Genomic DNA, 15,183 nt, shown 5'->3' on the forward strand with positions numbered 1-15,183 from the left:
GATGTGGGGGGGTGGGCAAGCCGCCGGACACATAAAGACCTCCATCCTCTCCAGCTTCATTGCATGCCTGCCGCTGCCACTTTGAAGTGGAGGGAATTAAAGAACCGGCAAATCCCTGGCCGTACATGATGCCCAGGCATGTTCTACATGGCACTTACATAAGGAAATTGCTTTTCCATTTTTCCTTTTTTTTGGGGGGGGGGGGACCAATGGCCTTTCATCTTTTGGGCATGTGTAGATGTGACTCACTGTGACTAATTGTACCCCAAATGGACTGTGTGTTCTGTGTCCTTTCTGATGGAGGCTCACATAACGGTTCCCTTGTGATGTGGAATGAACTGAAGTGTGCAGTAGAGGAGGCAAGACGGCTGCTGTCTCCTGGTTACTCTCTCACTCTCTCACTCTCTCACTCTCTCACTCTCTCATCCAGACTCCAGTAGCAGCTATAGCGGTCTAATACTCCCATAATTAGGATGCTTTTCATCTCAAATAATCATCTGGATTATAACCTCTGTGGTTTAGAAGCTCTGTCAATATCATGATGAGACCTCATACTCTCAATTGACAATCTTTAGGCCTTCACAAAGGGACAAATAGGATAATCCTCTGACTGAAAATATAGATTATCATTCATGATTTGGGGATTTTAATGTTTACCACCTGTGGTTTCAAGTGTCGCAGCCTTTGTGGAAAGGGTTAAAGCACATTAGTGTAATTGATGCTTATGATTTGGATATAAATCCATCCTTTCTGGTTTGTCTTGGAAGTTCGATCAATGGTTACCTCACAGCAAAAATCTCTCTTCTTTGGTGCAGCTTTAGTCCTAAAATATGGAGGTTAGGAGATTTGGAAACTCAAAATGATCCATAGGTCAGAGTGAGAATTGTTCATAAAGCTGCCACTTTAAGGTGAATCATGCTTAACCAGTTGTACTGTAGTGGACAAATTTAAGGTAATTTATACATTGTAGTTTTTACTCCATTACATTTATTTGCCATCTATAATTACTTTTTAGATTTTACATAAAACAATGTATTATAATATTGTGTTATTCAAATTGTCTGCTCTTTTTTATATTTAAATTTGTTGTGCACTTTGTGTAAAATGTTATATAAATATAGTAGCCTACATTATTATGATTATTATAAAAAACATGACACATATAATATGATGCAGTGGTATTACTAGTAATGAACCCAAAATATGTCAAATTGGTTCCACATTGATGAAGTGCAGCATTAAGATACTCTTGCATGTATTTGTGAGTGATAAAAACAAACACTATAATATAATATAATATAATATAATATAATATAATATAATATAATATAATATAATATAATATAATACAGTAATATAACACTGTAAAAGAAGCCAGTTTGCATAATACTTTTAACTACATTGTACTTCTACTTCTATACTTCTTACTTCTTAATACTTTTATATATCATGAAGTATAGTTTTTTCTATTTTTACTTAAGTAAAGTATCTAAATGTGTTCAGCTTGTTGTGATATAACATGTATATGTAATGTAATAATACGTTGATGTTGTAATTCTCTTATGTCTTAAAAGCCGCATTGGAAGTACCTGTTTTATCCAGTTGAACAAACACTGTAGATTTACCTGTTACCTGTCTGGCTACACTTATAATGTTTCTTACAGTGAAGCAGAGATTGGGAAGAGTTCAGAGAAGCTCTCCAATCAACTGGGATCATCGCATATAGTGCATCATCCCTCTATAGGCTACTGTACGTCGGGGCTTCTCGGTAACTTGAAGGAATTAACACGCAGCTACACATAAGCCTGTGACACGTACACAAGGCTGTGTGTGTGTGTGTGTGTGTGTGTGTGTGTGTGTGTGTGTGTGTGTGTGTGTGTGTGTGTGTGTGTGTAGCTGCTGCATAGTTACATGGTCGGTAGTTGAAGTGGGCGGACCAGATAACGTTTACATCTTCAACTGCTGAGAGAGAGAGAGAGAGAGAGAGAGAGAGAGAGAGAGAGAGACTCTTTTCAGCACCAAGGACAGAGGAGCAGAGCGCAGGACGTGAACGCATCATCGACCATCACCTAACTCGGCTTCACTTCACTGAAAAACACGCATGTGGATGATGTGGAGCTTCAAAACAAGGTTTGAATTGACATTAAAAGTATTCTAATGCTTTCACTGAATTAATTTGACTTTAATTTGATATGTTTCTCTCGTTTTTTTTTGTTTTTTTTTGTAGAACCTGGAGAATGGCTCAGTGTTGAAAGTGAAAAGTGAAAAAAGAAGCAAAGGAACCATCTTCAGGAGGAGTAATAAGTTCTTATAACCATGAATGGCTATAATTTCACCGGTTTGAACTCCACGGGTGGAGCTCAAGCTTACCCGTATTCAACATCACTGGAAGAAGACCCTATGTACAAGCAGTTCAAGCCCCCACCGAAGGACCTCATCCCGCTGCCAAAGACAGTGCTGTACCTGCTCATGGCTGCTCTGGTTGTAGTAGCAGTTGCTTATGCTATTATTGGACATCTCATCAAGGATCTAGCCATTGACATAGCAGGTATTACCCTCTGAACATTAGTAGTAGTAGTAGTTTTATTTGAGTCACACCACTCTATAATATACACATTTAGGCTGATGTGTGTGGATTATCTGTTTCATTTCTCATGCAGGGTTATTGTTCAGAAACACAGCACACTTTTATGATGCGAGGTCAATATGTAGCAATATTAAGTTTAATCTCATGTAGTACATTTGAATTCAAAACTGTATACAAACTTTTTTTGTTTCAGCCTTTTCAGATGAATTTACGTCTTCATCAACCAGCCACCAATCATGTTTTAAATGTGTTCAACTCAAGTGATGTTAATTGTTTCTTAACACTATAACTGTCATAAAAGTGGTTGTTGTGACAATAATGTTTTTATATAATTCAACTTTTAGTGTTTAGGCTGGTTCAATCAAGTTTACATTTGTACTAGTGGCAGAAGCTAAAGTTCCAATCATTTTGTCCATTACTTTGAACTATTTCAGCTATTTCATTTAGTTGAACCATTCATCCTATAGCTGACTTTTGACCATGTATTAAATACTCTTATCCAAATATCCAATTTGTAACTGTTTGACTTGTTCTGCTAATTTTCTAACTAGTTTTCACATGCTCACAATCTTGGCACATGGTGATCAGGTATTATAACTGACTCGGTTTGTTCATATTTATTTTTTATCAGTTTTTTCCCCAAATGAGTTTAGCTCCATAATCTTTCTATTGACCCTTTAGACTGCAGAGGTACCCTCAGTTTGGGGTAACCCTAACCCTAACTGTAGTCCATTGTGGGACTAATGAATTATTTTATCTTGTCTTACGAGTGATGTCTGACATTGTTTTTACAGTAACCACACATGCTAAACTTCAGCAGCCATGGTCTTCATATCATTTTATTAATAGTTTTGTTAAATCTGTATTTCTTGTCTCCCTTGTTTAGATTGTCTTCTAGGTCCCCATGGTGATGAAGACAAGGGCATGGAGAATCCACCGCAGCGCAAGGTCTTCCACCACCCTCCTCTTCAAACGCATCAATTCTCCCACAATGCCTTTCACGTGTGGGACCAGGACGACGTGGTCATCCCTCTGCCCCTCGAAGAAAACATCCAGGCTAGCCCGCTGTTGATTCCCTACATGCCCTCTTTCTTCCCACACTCACACAGCCCGACAAGTCACAACTCTATGGGCTTCGCCAGCAGCCCAGAACTGAGCAGGGGGATCAATATCCCGAGGGATCTGTGATTTTGACAAAAGGACTATGATCATGAACAGCCTTGTGTTGGGACCCCCTACAGATCTGTAGAATACCCATTACGTGAGACTCATTCTGATCCGACTTTGATGTCAAACAAGTGACTTCACAGTGTCCTTGTCTCTTAAATTTTGAAATAATTCCACTGAATAATGCAACATAACTCAAGACTCTTGTCTCTCTCATAAGTCATGTCAACACTAAAGTCAAAGCAAACGCCTGAAGAAGGGGAACCCAAGGACAAAAAGGATTAGTGGAGATCATTGGATATTGTCTGTGTGCCTCAGATTCACTTGTTTCAGCTGTTAGACATGTTAGATGAGGTTTAATAGATTCTACATGTTGGTTCATACCTGCTGTCTTATTTCTTTGTGGATGAAATAAACGATTTTCTAATCAAAGCCTAGTAAATGGCTGTAATGTAGTAGAAGAGTAGAGTCACTGCATGTTTGTTGCGAGTGATTTAAAGTATGAGTTCTCATGTTTGGACCAGCAGCATGAGATTTGAAATATTGTCCATCTGTTGTGCCGATATAATCCACCTGTGTAGCAAGAGGTTAGCTGTAAAGTCAGCAACTAAGAGCTCACAGATTTACATTATTCATAGTAAGTGTATCACATTCGTGGAACTTATTGATGGTCACATTTTTATCCTAAAGTGTTCCTCATGTTCTGAAAACACAAAGTCCAGAACATCAGAATCTTAATCAGCTGCTTCCTACGTCTGAACCAAACCAGCTGGCTGCTTCAGACACTCCTGTAAAAATGTTATTTCCAGACACTGAAGGATTAGCTTAAGAGAGAGACTTAGGGAGTTCCTGCAATTCAACATGTACATAACAAGACTTAATCCTGAAGCCTTTATCGCAGGTGTCACGCTCACTGACGGATTCCCCCGTCTGGTGTGCAGAGCCTATCAATGCAGCTTATAGCACAAAAGTTCCAATTTCTTATTCAATACCAGCTCACAGCACACTCTATTCTTGGATGTCAGTTTATACTTAATAGAGGGTAAAAATGTTTACGATAACATGTTTTGCAGGCTGCTTTCAGAATCCTTTTTATCTATTCAAAATTATATTCAATGCAAATTTTAAAGCTCCTGATAGGCCTGAATCATATTTTAAATGCATAACTATAAATAGTGCTTTGTGGTTGTATGCCTCAGCCAGCCATGTCTGTCCAGACTCAAATAATATTTGTAGGAAAGACTTTAAAGGAATTTAATAAAAAGGTATTAAGTGTAATTTTTAGCAAAATGGAAGTTATTATATTGACATTCATGATTCCACTTAGAGACTGTTTTTACAGAGGAGGACAGAGGACAGGGAGAGAGCTTCATCACATGGTCTAATGATGATCGCCTGAAGCTCAATATCAGCAAAACCAATAAGCTTGTTTTGGACTTCAAGAGGAACAGGAGGCCCTCTGTCCTTGTTTTCCAGAGAGAGGAACAGAGGAGGGAGGACTAATACAAGTACCTCAAGAAAGCCAAATGGAAAGAAGCTCCAAATTCTTTAATGCTGATGCTTCACACACATGTTCAAGATCTAAACAATCACCACAGTTTCAAAGAGGACACCCAAGATTAGTGCCACCAATTCAGTATCCAACCAAATGCAAAATGGTCACAATCTCCCCTTCTATTCCTGAGTTATGTTGTTAAAAAATAGGCAGAAAAGTATGTTTTGGGAAAACATTATGATGTCAGAGTGAAGTTTACCTTTAATTCATTCATTTTTGGGTCCAGGTGGATGTTTGTGCCTTTTGAAGAAGTAATTTCCACCGGGTGTTCCTCAGATATTGTGTTCACGACCAAATGTGAGGGATGGATGGACAACCCGAAAACATGCAGGGTACTTCTCAAGTCTCCTCGCACCACATTTGGTGTAACCACCCCCCAAAAAGTGCATATCTGTAGCCGTGGTCACATTCAAAGTTCAGTGCCTATTAAATGTCTTTCTTCAAGACAGCACAGTTTAGAGTGGCCGTTTCTGCATCAGTCTGGCAAAGGAGAAGTGCTCATGAACATGGAACTACTTTATTAGCAAAATTTGAGAGAAATAAGCTTTTTGTGTTTGTAGAAAAAGCTTTAAATCTTTTATTTCTATCCAACCGGTAGCTGTTGAGATATTTCACTGAAAAACTAAAATGTCAACCACATGGTGGTGCCAAAGAAGTCAGAGGATCACCAAAGTCTGTAGTATTTGTCATCTAGAAACCATGTTCATTCAGTACATGTTGAAATAAACTGAAATAATGTTGGATATGTGCAAAATTTGATCTGCTGGCAGAGCTACAAGAAAAGTCAGAGGTCAACCCCAACAGTGTTTCAGATGCAACATATCGTTATGAACAGACCATCACATTTATCATAAGAAGACAAACACACAACTTAAATTGTTTCAGTATTTGGAAAAAAGATTTTTATTTTACTTTTGTCAAATTCCAAAAGTAGAATGATCTCCTGTACATGAAGGTGATTTGTTGTAGTAACTGGAGAAAGAAGCTGTAAAAAAAAAAAAAGAAACCCTGTACCAAGTACGCCAAAAGAGTCAAGACTAGCACTGATGTTTTACACTGCAGCAGTAATAAGTTCATACTAAGGCTGCTCACGTGTGTTAAAGCCTCTTCAGTTTACTGCTACAGTCACTTTCAGACCGACTGGTTTTACTGGCCCAGCTTGAGTTAAGAAGAACTGGAGGCTGGGTCGCTTCATTGAGAGACGCAGGCTTAAGGTATTGCATGTAAAGGTGGGGTCCGTCCAATATATTAATAATAATTATGATTGGGTGAAACTCAGGAGTCCAGTCGACATATGGGGCCGTCGTAGACCATCTGTAGGTTCACCTTGTGTCCCACCAGTTCTCTGATGTTGTTGATGCCGTATTTAATCATGGTGGGCCTGCAAGACAAGACAAGGCAAGACAAGACAAGACAAGACAAGACAAGACAAGACAAGATGAGATAAGAAGGCTGTGTGAGTAACAGCTCCTGTGAGACACCGACTGCAGCCACAACAGAGACCAAAGTGTGTGTTCTCTGACCTGTCGGACCTGGAATAGAAACATAAACAACAGAGTGCTGGCTACGAGAGGGAGGATTACTCAGTGTGGATTATTAGTGCCTTTCCCAGCTCACTCGCTGTGTAGTCATCAACCATGACAGTTGTCCTCAGTTGAAACTGAGATATAACTCATTTGAACCCAGAGTATTTTGTACAGTCGTGTAGTCATGTGGTGGAAAAAAGCTACACATTATTACTAAATGACCCACGTGAGGAGATTTACCTCAGAAGCTGACAACAAAACTGGGATTTTAGTGGGATTAAAGTTTTGTGATGACTACATATTTAAAAAAGGACATTTAAATGCTTTGTGGAAAAAATAAACAAGATTTTGACTAGCTGGTAAGAGGAACATTAAAAAATAGTTCAAATTCATAATGTAAATAATATATTCCAATCATTTGTGAACAGGAATAATCCTCTACAGGCAATAAACCTACATATTTACACATGTGGGTCAGATGTGAGCTCAGTGTCTATACCACCAGAGCTCTGATGACGTCTACAAAGAGACAGAATCACACCTTTAATACCGACATAGAACATTTAAGAGATGAGGTATGGATTTAACCCATATACAGATACAGATATGCTCCCATTATCAAAAGCTTCAGGTCAGTCCTGATCTGTATAATCCACTCAACACAGGTCGGTATTCTCTCTGTATGCAACTGCTTTATATTCTGTTCCATTCACCTTTCCAGAGATAGTCCCCAGGCAATTACTGACACATCCTCAGGAAGACCCATGGGCAGCAGCATCTCTGGGCGGAAGACCCCCGAATTTCCAACTTCCACCCACTTTTTCAGCCCTGTATGTACAGAAAGACGTTATATAGAACTGTTGGTAGAAAGACAAACACCACTAAACAGAACTACTCCACACAGGCAGAGAGCAGTAACTACACCCATGATGTAGTCGAGAAAAAAGGGTTTAAAGTTCAAACTGTAACAGAGAGAAAGCTTATAAAATAAAACTAAAAATCACATACAGAAAAAAGAAAGAAAAGTGATTTGTTGGTTGAGACTTGGGACAGAAAACAACAGCTGGTCAAAGTAACAGAGCATCAATGGTATCAATCTAGTACTATGTATCTTTATGTAGCAGTACTATACCTTCATGGTAACTGAACACCTCCATGCTAGGCTCTGTGTATGGGTTGTAGGCAGGCTTGAAGCGTAGTTTGGTAATTCCTAGAAACAAAGGAGAAATATTGGATTATGTGGATTGAAAAATGATCTAGAGGAACATAAAGATTAACACAATTATACCTCAGGAACATTTTAGCACCATTATAAAACCATTCAACTGACTTCTTAAAGTTATTATCTTTAAAACCTTCGACGGATTCAACCTCAATGTTCTCCATACTGTTTATGAATAGCTCTACATCCTGTAATGACTTCTCTATATTGTAGTTTTTATTGTTAAAGACAGAGTTTGCCATTACTGTGCTGCTTTCAGATGACCTTCTCAGTTTGTTATGGTTTGTAACTTTATCTCATTGACGTCAGCTTCACTGTTTACTCTACTACAGCTGTGTTAAGTTACTGCTAATGCAAACCAAACATTTTCTAATGCTGCCAGTTCACATTAGCAGTATTCTTCAGTTGCTTCTTTGTTGTATTTAAAAACAAACAACCAAACCACAAGTCATATTCACAGTGTCATGGAGCCCCTCCCTCACCTAGTTTAGTGAAGAACTGATGCAGGATGCCCATGAGGTCTCCCAGTGTCAGCCCGTAGTCGGCCACCACGCCCTCTATCTGGTGGAACTCTGCCAGATGGGTGGCATCTAGGGTCTCATTCCTGAACACCCGGTCGATGGAGAAGTACTTGACGGGGGTGAACTTCTCCTGGTGGATGGGTGGACGATTTGACATATTGGTGGTAAGATGGAGAGAGAGAGAAGAGCCTCGTGGTTAAATACAGTTCAGTCAAAAACACATGGTCGACTGCACGTGTGACTGTTGTATCTAACCGCATGCTGCTATAACAGCCTCTACTCTTTGACAGCTTTCAGTAAGAAGAGTGTTAGAGAGGTCAGGCAGAAGGCTCATAGCAGGCACTATTTTTGGATCTAACAAAGCCTCATATGTGAGAGGTATAATCCTAATCCTATACCACAAATCATCATTTTGTTATTTTGAAATTCATTTGCCAGCCTCAACAGATCACCATTACTTCCTGAACACTAGAAGTAGTAAGTCTACGTGTGACTCACCTGTTGGGCGAGTTTATACAACATGCGTGCGCTGACTGCTGTAGTGTGAGTGCGGAGGATGTTCTTCTGCGCCTCCTCCAGCTTCCAGTCGTATTTGTACCTGAGAGACAGCAGGATATTGGATAATGTGTGAGATGTAAATATGGACTGAACCGTAATGTTACTTTCTATGTGAGTGTGTGAGTGTGTCTCACCCTTGTGAACCATATCCTCCCTCTGAGTGGACCTTCTTCACTTTCTCCAGGTAGTCCGGTGGGAACTCATGGGCGAGTGCTGGGTCTGAGAAAAAATGAAAAGAAAAGCCCACATGGTGAGAATAAATGGAGTCAGATACGAGTGTGCGTGACAGGTGCTCAGAGAGAGAAAATGTGTGACGCTCTTAAGTCTCACCAGACAGGAAGAAGGTGTCGTGCTGGTCTCTGGCCGGGTGCTGCTGAGGCTGGAACAGAGAGTCGAAGTTCCAGAAGGAGCTTTCTATGAAGTTGTTGGTCGGCATCTCAGTGAAACTACAGAGAGCAGAGAGTCCAGTCAGTGTGTTATACAAGCAAGTGTGTGATGATGATTTAAAAAAAAATATTTAAAAGCTACTCACCCCATCTCCAGGAAGATCTGTCTGAACTGTGTTCGCACCTTCATCAGCGGGTGCAGGTGACCAGAGTCTGGAGCTACACCCATGGCGTTAAAGTTGTATGGTTTAAAGGTCTTGTCTTTCCAGTTACCCCTGCAACACAACACAAAGAAGACTGTAGGGGTAAGAGAGGAAAAAGGTGACCAGCCATTTCAATAAAACTACAGTATCTTTGCCATCACACCCGGGTCACACTCTGTTTGAACTGCTTCAGACGTTACAGGACAGTTCAATCACAGACAAGCAGGTTAAAAAACTGTGTTTATTCTAGAGCAATAACTGCTCTAAATGCTCTAAAAACCTGATTAGTGTAATATTAAGGGGAATCGTGCCATATTGATGGCAGCGAGTGGAATGTCTTGTTTGTTTGTGTGTGTGTGTGTGTGTGTGTGTGTATACTGTGTTTTAGTTAGTTTAGTGTTTAGTTAGTTTTAGTACTAATTACTCATTCATTTTATTCCTTTACAAGCGCCTTCTTTTTTTTTTTAAATTAGGGTATTATTCTTTTTTCTTTTCCATTCTATTCTAGCCTTAATGTTGCTGGGCTAGTGAGTAGTCAGTCTATATTAGAGTCAGTCAGCACTAATAGTTTCTTTAGTCCTAGAGGAGTTTTTCTGAAGGCTTGTGTAACATGTTTTTCAGTCTAAAGCATCTTGTAACATCTCTACTGCACAAACAGAATATGTCATGCTGCCATATATCACTGTGACAGATGATAAGGAGTTATAAATGCTGACTGCCTAAGAAAATAAACAACCGCTTCCAAGAGCATTAGTAGTGGAGTGTGTGTGACTATACTAGAATGTAAGTTATATTTAAGTAAAACATTTTACAAAAACAGATGTAGGAAAATGGAGAGGCATTTTATAATCTGGCCCTTAAATCTGGGTCAGTACCTATTATTTTATAACATCTGAGGTATAATTATTTTTAAAGGCCATTATCATGATGGATCATACACCTTTGCTAATTTGCAAGGTATGGGGGAAAAAATCAATACTGCAGCAGCTCTAACTACACATACTAATTCTCCCAAAAGTCCACCATGGTTTGAGCATGTTTAATCTGGAGCTGAGCCGACTGAGACCATCAAATCTATATCTACACTAAAATCTGCACAGAGATGTAAAAAGCGTTGTGAATTTTTGGCCAGGGTGGAAGAAAGAACATCTGGCTACTGCTTTTAGCTAAATCCCCTCTATGATATGATTTCAGTCAAACCTGAGGTAAGGACTTTATGTCATTCTGCTGGCATTCGACCTCAGCATGAAAACAGCATAAGCATTATGAGCATGTTTGATATTTATGTATTTAGGTTTTTTTTTCTTATTCTAAAGCATCTTACAGGAATAGTTGTTAGGGACATAAAAAAACATGTAAGTCATTGACAAGTGTAAAAAAAACTTCTGAGATTCCCATGGGGGGGCGGGGGGGGGGGGTTCTTTTAGTCTTGTTTTTTCTTTTTAGCCTGTCATTGTTTACAGTTGATTAGCTGCTGCTTACACTGTAACCATGGTGATGAACAGTCGCTGCATTCATTTCGATATTAAAAAAAAAAAAGTCTAAACATGAAGGTCTAAAGTTATGAGGAGCATATTTTTTTGATGATGTATAAATATCTGTGATGGAAATCTGAGATAATCTGAGTTATTCCTGGAAAGTGTAAACCACCGATTCCTGAGAGAGAGAGTGTGTGTGTGTGTGTGTGTGTGTGTGTGTGTGTGTGTGTGTAACGCTACTGTATGTTCAGAAGTGACTGATTTATGACTTTAGAACAAAGGGATCATAACTGTTTGTGTAACTCAATTATAATATTTAACATTTTCCGACACCCTGCATCAACTATGTGTATCAACAGTCTAAAAGTGTCAAGTATCGCAGTATTTACTTGGTTTAAATCGTTTTTTTTTTGGGGGGGTGTGTCATTACCATTTTGTCCAACCCTGCCTTTAGGACAAAGCCCTCATCTTTGGACTCGTCCCCTTTTTTGGGTGGAGGTTTCTCTGTGTCCTCTGGTCTGAGACCCAGCACACCGTCACTGACTGACAGGGGAGGGCAGACAAAGACACCTTTTCCATATTAAGTAGAATCTGGACTCACGTGGCGATCATCTCTGGTGTGAGCTCCGTCTCCTGCTTGGTGACTGTGGTGCTGAAGGAGCTTCCCTTAGTGATCCAGTAAGACTTCACCGTCCTAAACACACATCAAAAGAAAAACACTCAATACAATCAGAAATATGAGTAACTCTGACTGGCTGTGTGAATATAACTGACTTTTATTACACAGTGAGGAACAGAAACATTTTTTATGCTCTTATGGAGCCCTATATCTTTTATTTTTAGACTACATTAATGTAGCTTTGCATGATTCACAATTTTAAAAAACTCCTTATTTATCTTGTGCTGGTTCTTTATGCAGACCCTCAGTTCAGCCTCTGTCTCTAACAGTCCATTTGGCCTCAATTCACACACACATGTGCTGCGGCGTTCACGTGTGCGCTTCACATCAGTGATGTTTTAATCCCTCCACACTTCTGCTAAGCATCCTCCTCAACATAGTATATTCTGCAGTGTGTTTTGCACCCAAGTATAACATCAGATTGACAATAATAGTAATAATAGTTTGGGCTCCAGCCAATGATTACTGCATTATGCATTCAGCTTTTTTCACTTCCCCGTTTACACCAGATTATTCAATAAAACTGTAGTTAGGAAGTGAACCTCTGTCAGTTAGTTGCACTGAGCCTCTCTCTCTCTGTCTGGCAGTCACAACAAACCCTCTACTGCCACCTACCGGTAGACACATACACATTCACACTCGTGCTGTTTATAAAGTCTGGAGACTTACACTTCAGAGAGCAGCTTTCTCTTCTTCAGTTCATTCTTTTCTTTCTCTTCCAGTTGAGAGAAGTTGCCTTTCTGTACCAGCAGCAGCTTCTCTCTAACCTGGTCTTCTATGCTCTCCACCTGTCGACCAAAACAGAACCACACACACACACAGCTTATTTAAACCAGGGACTACTGAACACAGCGGGCCATGATAACAGGTTGATATAAAAGAATACGTACAGCTTTGAATATCCTGGGGCCGCCCTCGTGTGCTTTGTCCACTCGGATCCACTTGTTGGACATGGCCTTGCTGAAGCCGATCTTCCCAAAGGACAGTTTCTACACAGAGACAAGTGCAGAGGTACAATAATGTTACTGCACACTGAAGGATTGTAGAATTTAAATAGTATCCATAGTTCAAATACAATGTTCATTTCATTGTATTACCACTTAACACGAGAAGTGCACCGATACCAGTATTTCAGTACCAAACACTGACAGAATTACAACTCTTAACAGTAGAGACATTTTTCTCTCTTAGCGCAATACTTCTTAAAAACCAAATAGTGTGTGTCATTACATGTATCAATTATGGTGTCTTCATTTATCTAAAGAGCTAAAACGTATTAGGGAGATGCATCAGCAACAACTATTATCATCTTGTGTAAACATCGTTCCACAATTATTTGTTTTAGGCTAAAAATTGGGATGTACATAAACTATTTGTCATAAAATGGCTAATATGACTTTTGTTGAAACATATAAAAGGTGAAAGATGTACTTTTGTAATCATGTGCACACAAAGAGATACGAACTTGTCACTCACCATGAGCTCACTCTGAGCCAGACCCTCCAGAGGGATGGAGTTAAAGACCCGGGCTTCATGGCTGCCCTGCCCGGCTATCTCTGAACCCTCCCCGGTCAGTTCCCAGTGTTTGGAGGAGCGCAGTTCAGCTGAGATCATCTGCACAACAGGGAAGCACACAGGACAGTCAGCTCATCAACTTCAATTTCATTTATAAAGCACTTTAAACACAACAAAGATGTGCTTCACACAGAGGAAAAACACACAAAAAATAAAAACACAATAAAAAAGAAATCAAAAAACTACAACAACATCAATAATGAAAGTACATGATCATAGAGAACACCTTCCACTCTTTAACCCTCATCCTAAAAACATATTTAGAGGACTGCTGACTGGGGACCCCAAAAATAAACTACTGTAAGAAACAATCAACATAGCAAAAATATTCAAAGAGAAAAAAAAGAAAGTATAATTTATATTTATTATTGACATTTTAAGGAAAATTAGTTAATTTGCCTTTACACAAAATATTCAAACTAAAGTGACAGTGCCCACCCTCCCCCCTCCCCATAGTGTGTGACACTTTAAATTAGGACCCATGGGAAACATAACCTCAATAAGTAGTTCCATGTATTAAAACTGCACAGTCAAAATTGGTTGCTTACGACTGGGACAACAAGGACCCCAAGACATGGGGATTTTAAAAAAACACTCATTAAAATATAACCACAAGACACTTATAAGACGTCAACAGAAACACAACAAATGATATAATAATGATTTGATATGGGGATATGACACAAAGTAGACCTCTGTGGTCTGGCTGAACCCCAGTCAGCAGTATTGAGATTAAACTGAGTGTCCATATTGCATCAGTCTCTCTACATGAACCAGTGTTGTCGGACTTCCGCCGGAGGAAACTCACGTCTCCGAGAGCCTGCAGACTCTTCACGGCTCCCACGACGACCTGGTGGTCCAAGCCGAGGCTGGCAGCCACCTCCAGGCTGTCCACGCCATCGTCCGCCTTCTCAATCCGCTGTAAGAGCGTCTCCACCACACCGGTGTCCGCCATGCTGGGTCCCCGCTGAGCACCAGAGGCCGGATGTGACGCATCTTCCGTAAAAGCCGAATGTACAATTACCGTAAATACTTTTTTCGTGCGGCAGGCTCTGTCTATGGCTATGGTCTATGGCTGGCTCTTTTAACATTTTTTTTTCTTCAACTTTATTAATAACACAGTAATTAAGTAAAACAGTACGGGAATTATTGGAGAAAGAAAACGTTAACAACACATACTCCAGACATTAAAAGATAAATATAAATAAATATAACTAAAGTGAATAAGCAACATTGCAAACCAATTTAAATCATCTGAAAATATTATCAAAAATGTTTCATAAAAGATGAGATGTCGTTAGAGTACCGTAAATACTGTAAATGCAATGTATGAGCTCTCTTTTTCACCCTTGTGACAGTTTACAGCACTTAGGCTTCTTTTTTGACACTAGAGTAAAAACTGATCTCTTCAAAGTGAATTAAATCAGAAATATTCATTACCAACATATAGTACAAATTACTGGTTTAAGTATGAACCTCCTCAGTATTCAGTAGATGCAGCTTTTGTAGTAATTCCAGCCTTTAATGAATGTGGATGAGTCTCTAAAATGAGCTTCAGGTTTCATCCATCCTCCTTACTAAAGTGTACATCAGCTCTGCCAGGTTGCATGGAGATTGTGAGAAAGCTTTTCCCCTAAAAATAAAATTCTGGATTAGGTTGCAATCTGGAGTGACACTTCTGATGTTAAACATTGTTTGTTTGAAGCCATTCCTGTGTATCCTTTGC

At 39.5% G+C, this 15,183-nt stretch overlaps 1 protein-coding gene across 1 annotated transcript; it reads right to left on the reverse strand.

Moving 5' to 3' along the window:
- Positions 1-6,322: 6,322 nt before the first annotated feature.
- farsa (phenylalanyl-tRNA synthetase subunit alpha) lies at positions 6,323-14,431 on the reverse strand. The gene is made up of 13 exons (XM_053337971.1): positions 14,266-14,431; positions 13,359-13,496; positions 12,773-12,871; positions 12,552-12,670; positions 11,805-11,897; positions 9,669-9,797; positions 9,467-9,582; positions 9,271-9,355; positions 9,077-9,176; positions 8,540-8,708; positions 7,968-8,045; positions 7,549-7,663; positions 6,323-6,690 (listed from the first exon to the last, which is right to left on the reverse strand). Exons 1-13 carry the CDS (start codon positions 14,410-14,412, stop codon positions 6,585-6,587), a joined length of 1,494 nt encoding a protein of 497 aa, XP_053193946.1. The 5' UTR covers positions 14,413-14,431; the 3' UTR covers positions 6,323-6,584.
- Between the last annotated feature and the right edge of the window lie 752 nt (positions 14,432-15,183).

Source organism: Scomber japonicus, chromosome 18 (genome assembly GCF_027409825.1).
Source record: "Scomber japonicus isolate fScoJap1 chromosome 18, fScoJap1.pri, whole genome shotgun sequence".
NCBI lineage: Eukaryota > Metazoa > Chordata > Actinopteri > Scombriformes > Scombridae > Scomber > Scomber japonicus.

Bases quoted from the DNA above. Each gene is read 5' to 3' on its own strand.
- farsa (XM_053337971.1), bottom strand. From the start codon at position 14,412: ATGGCGGACACCGGTGTGGTGGAGACGCTCTTACAGCGGATTGAGAAG. The intron at 12,671-12,772 runs GTACGTATTCTT...TTTGGTCGACAG, and splicing joins GCCCCAGGATATTCAAAGCT to GTGGAGAGCATAGAAGACCA. The intron at 9,798-11,804 runs GTGAGTCCAGAT...GTTGTGTTGCAG, and splicing joins ACACCAGAGATGATCGCCAC to GGGTAACTGGAAAGACAAGA.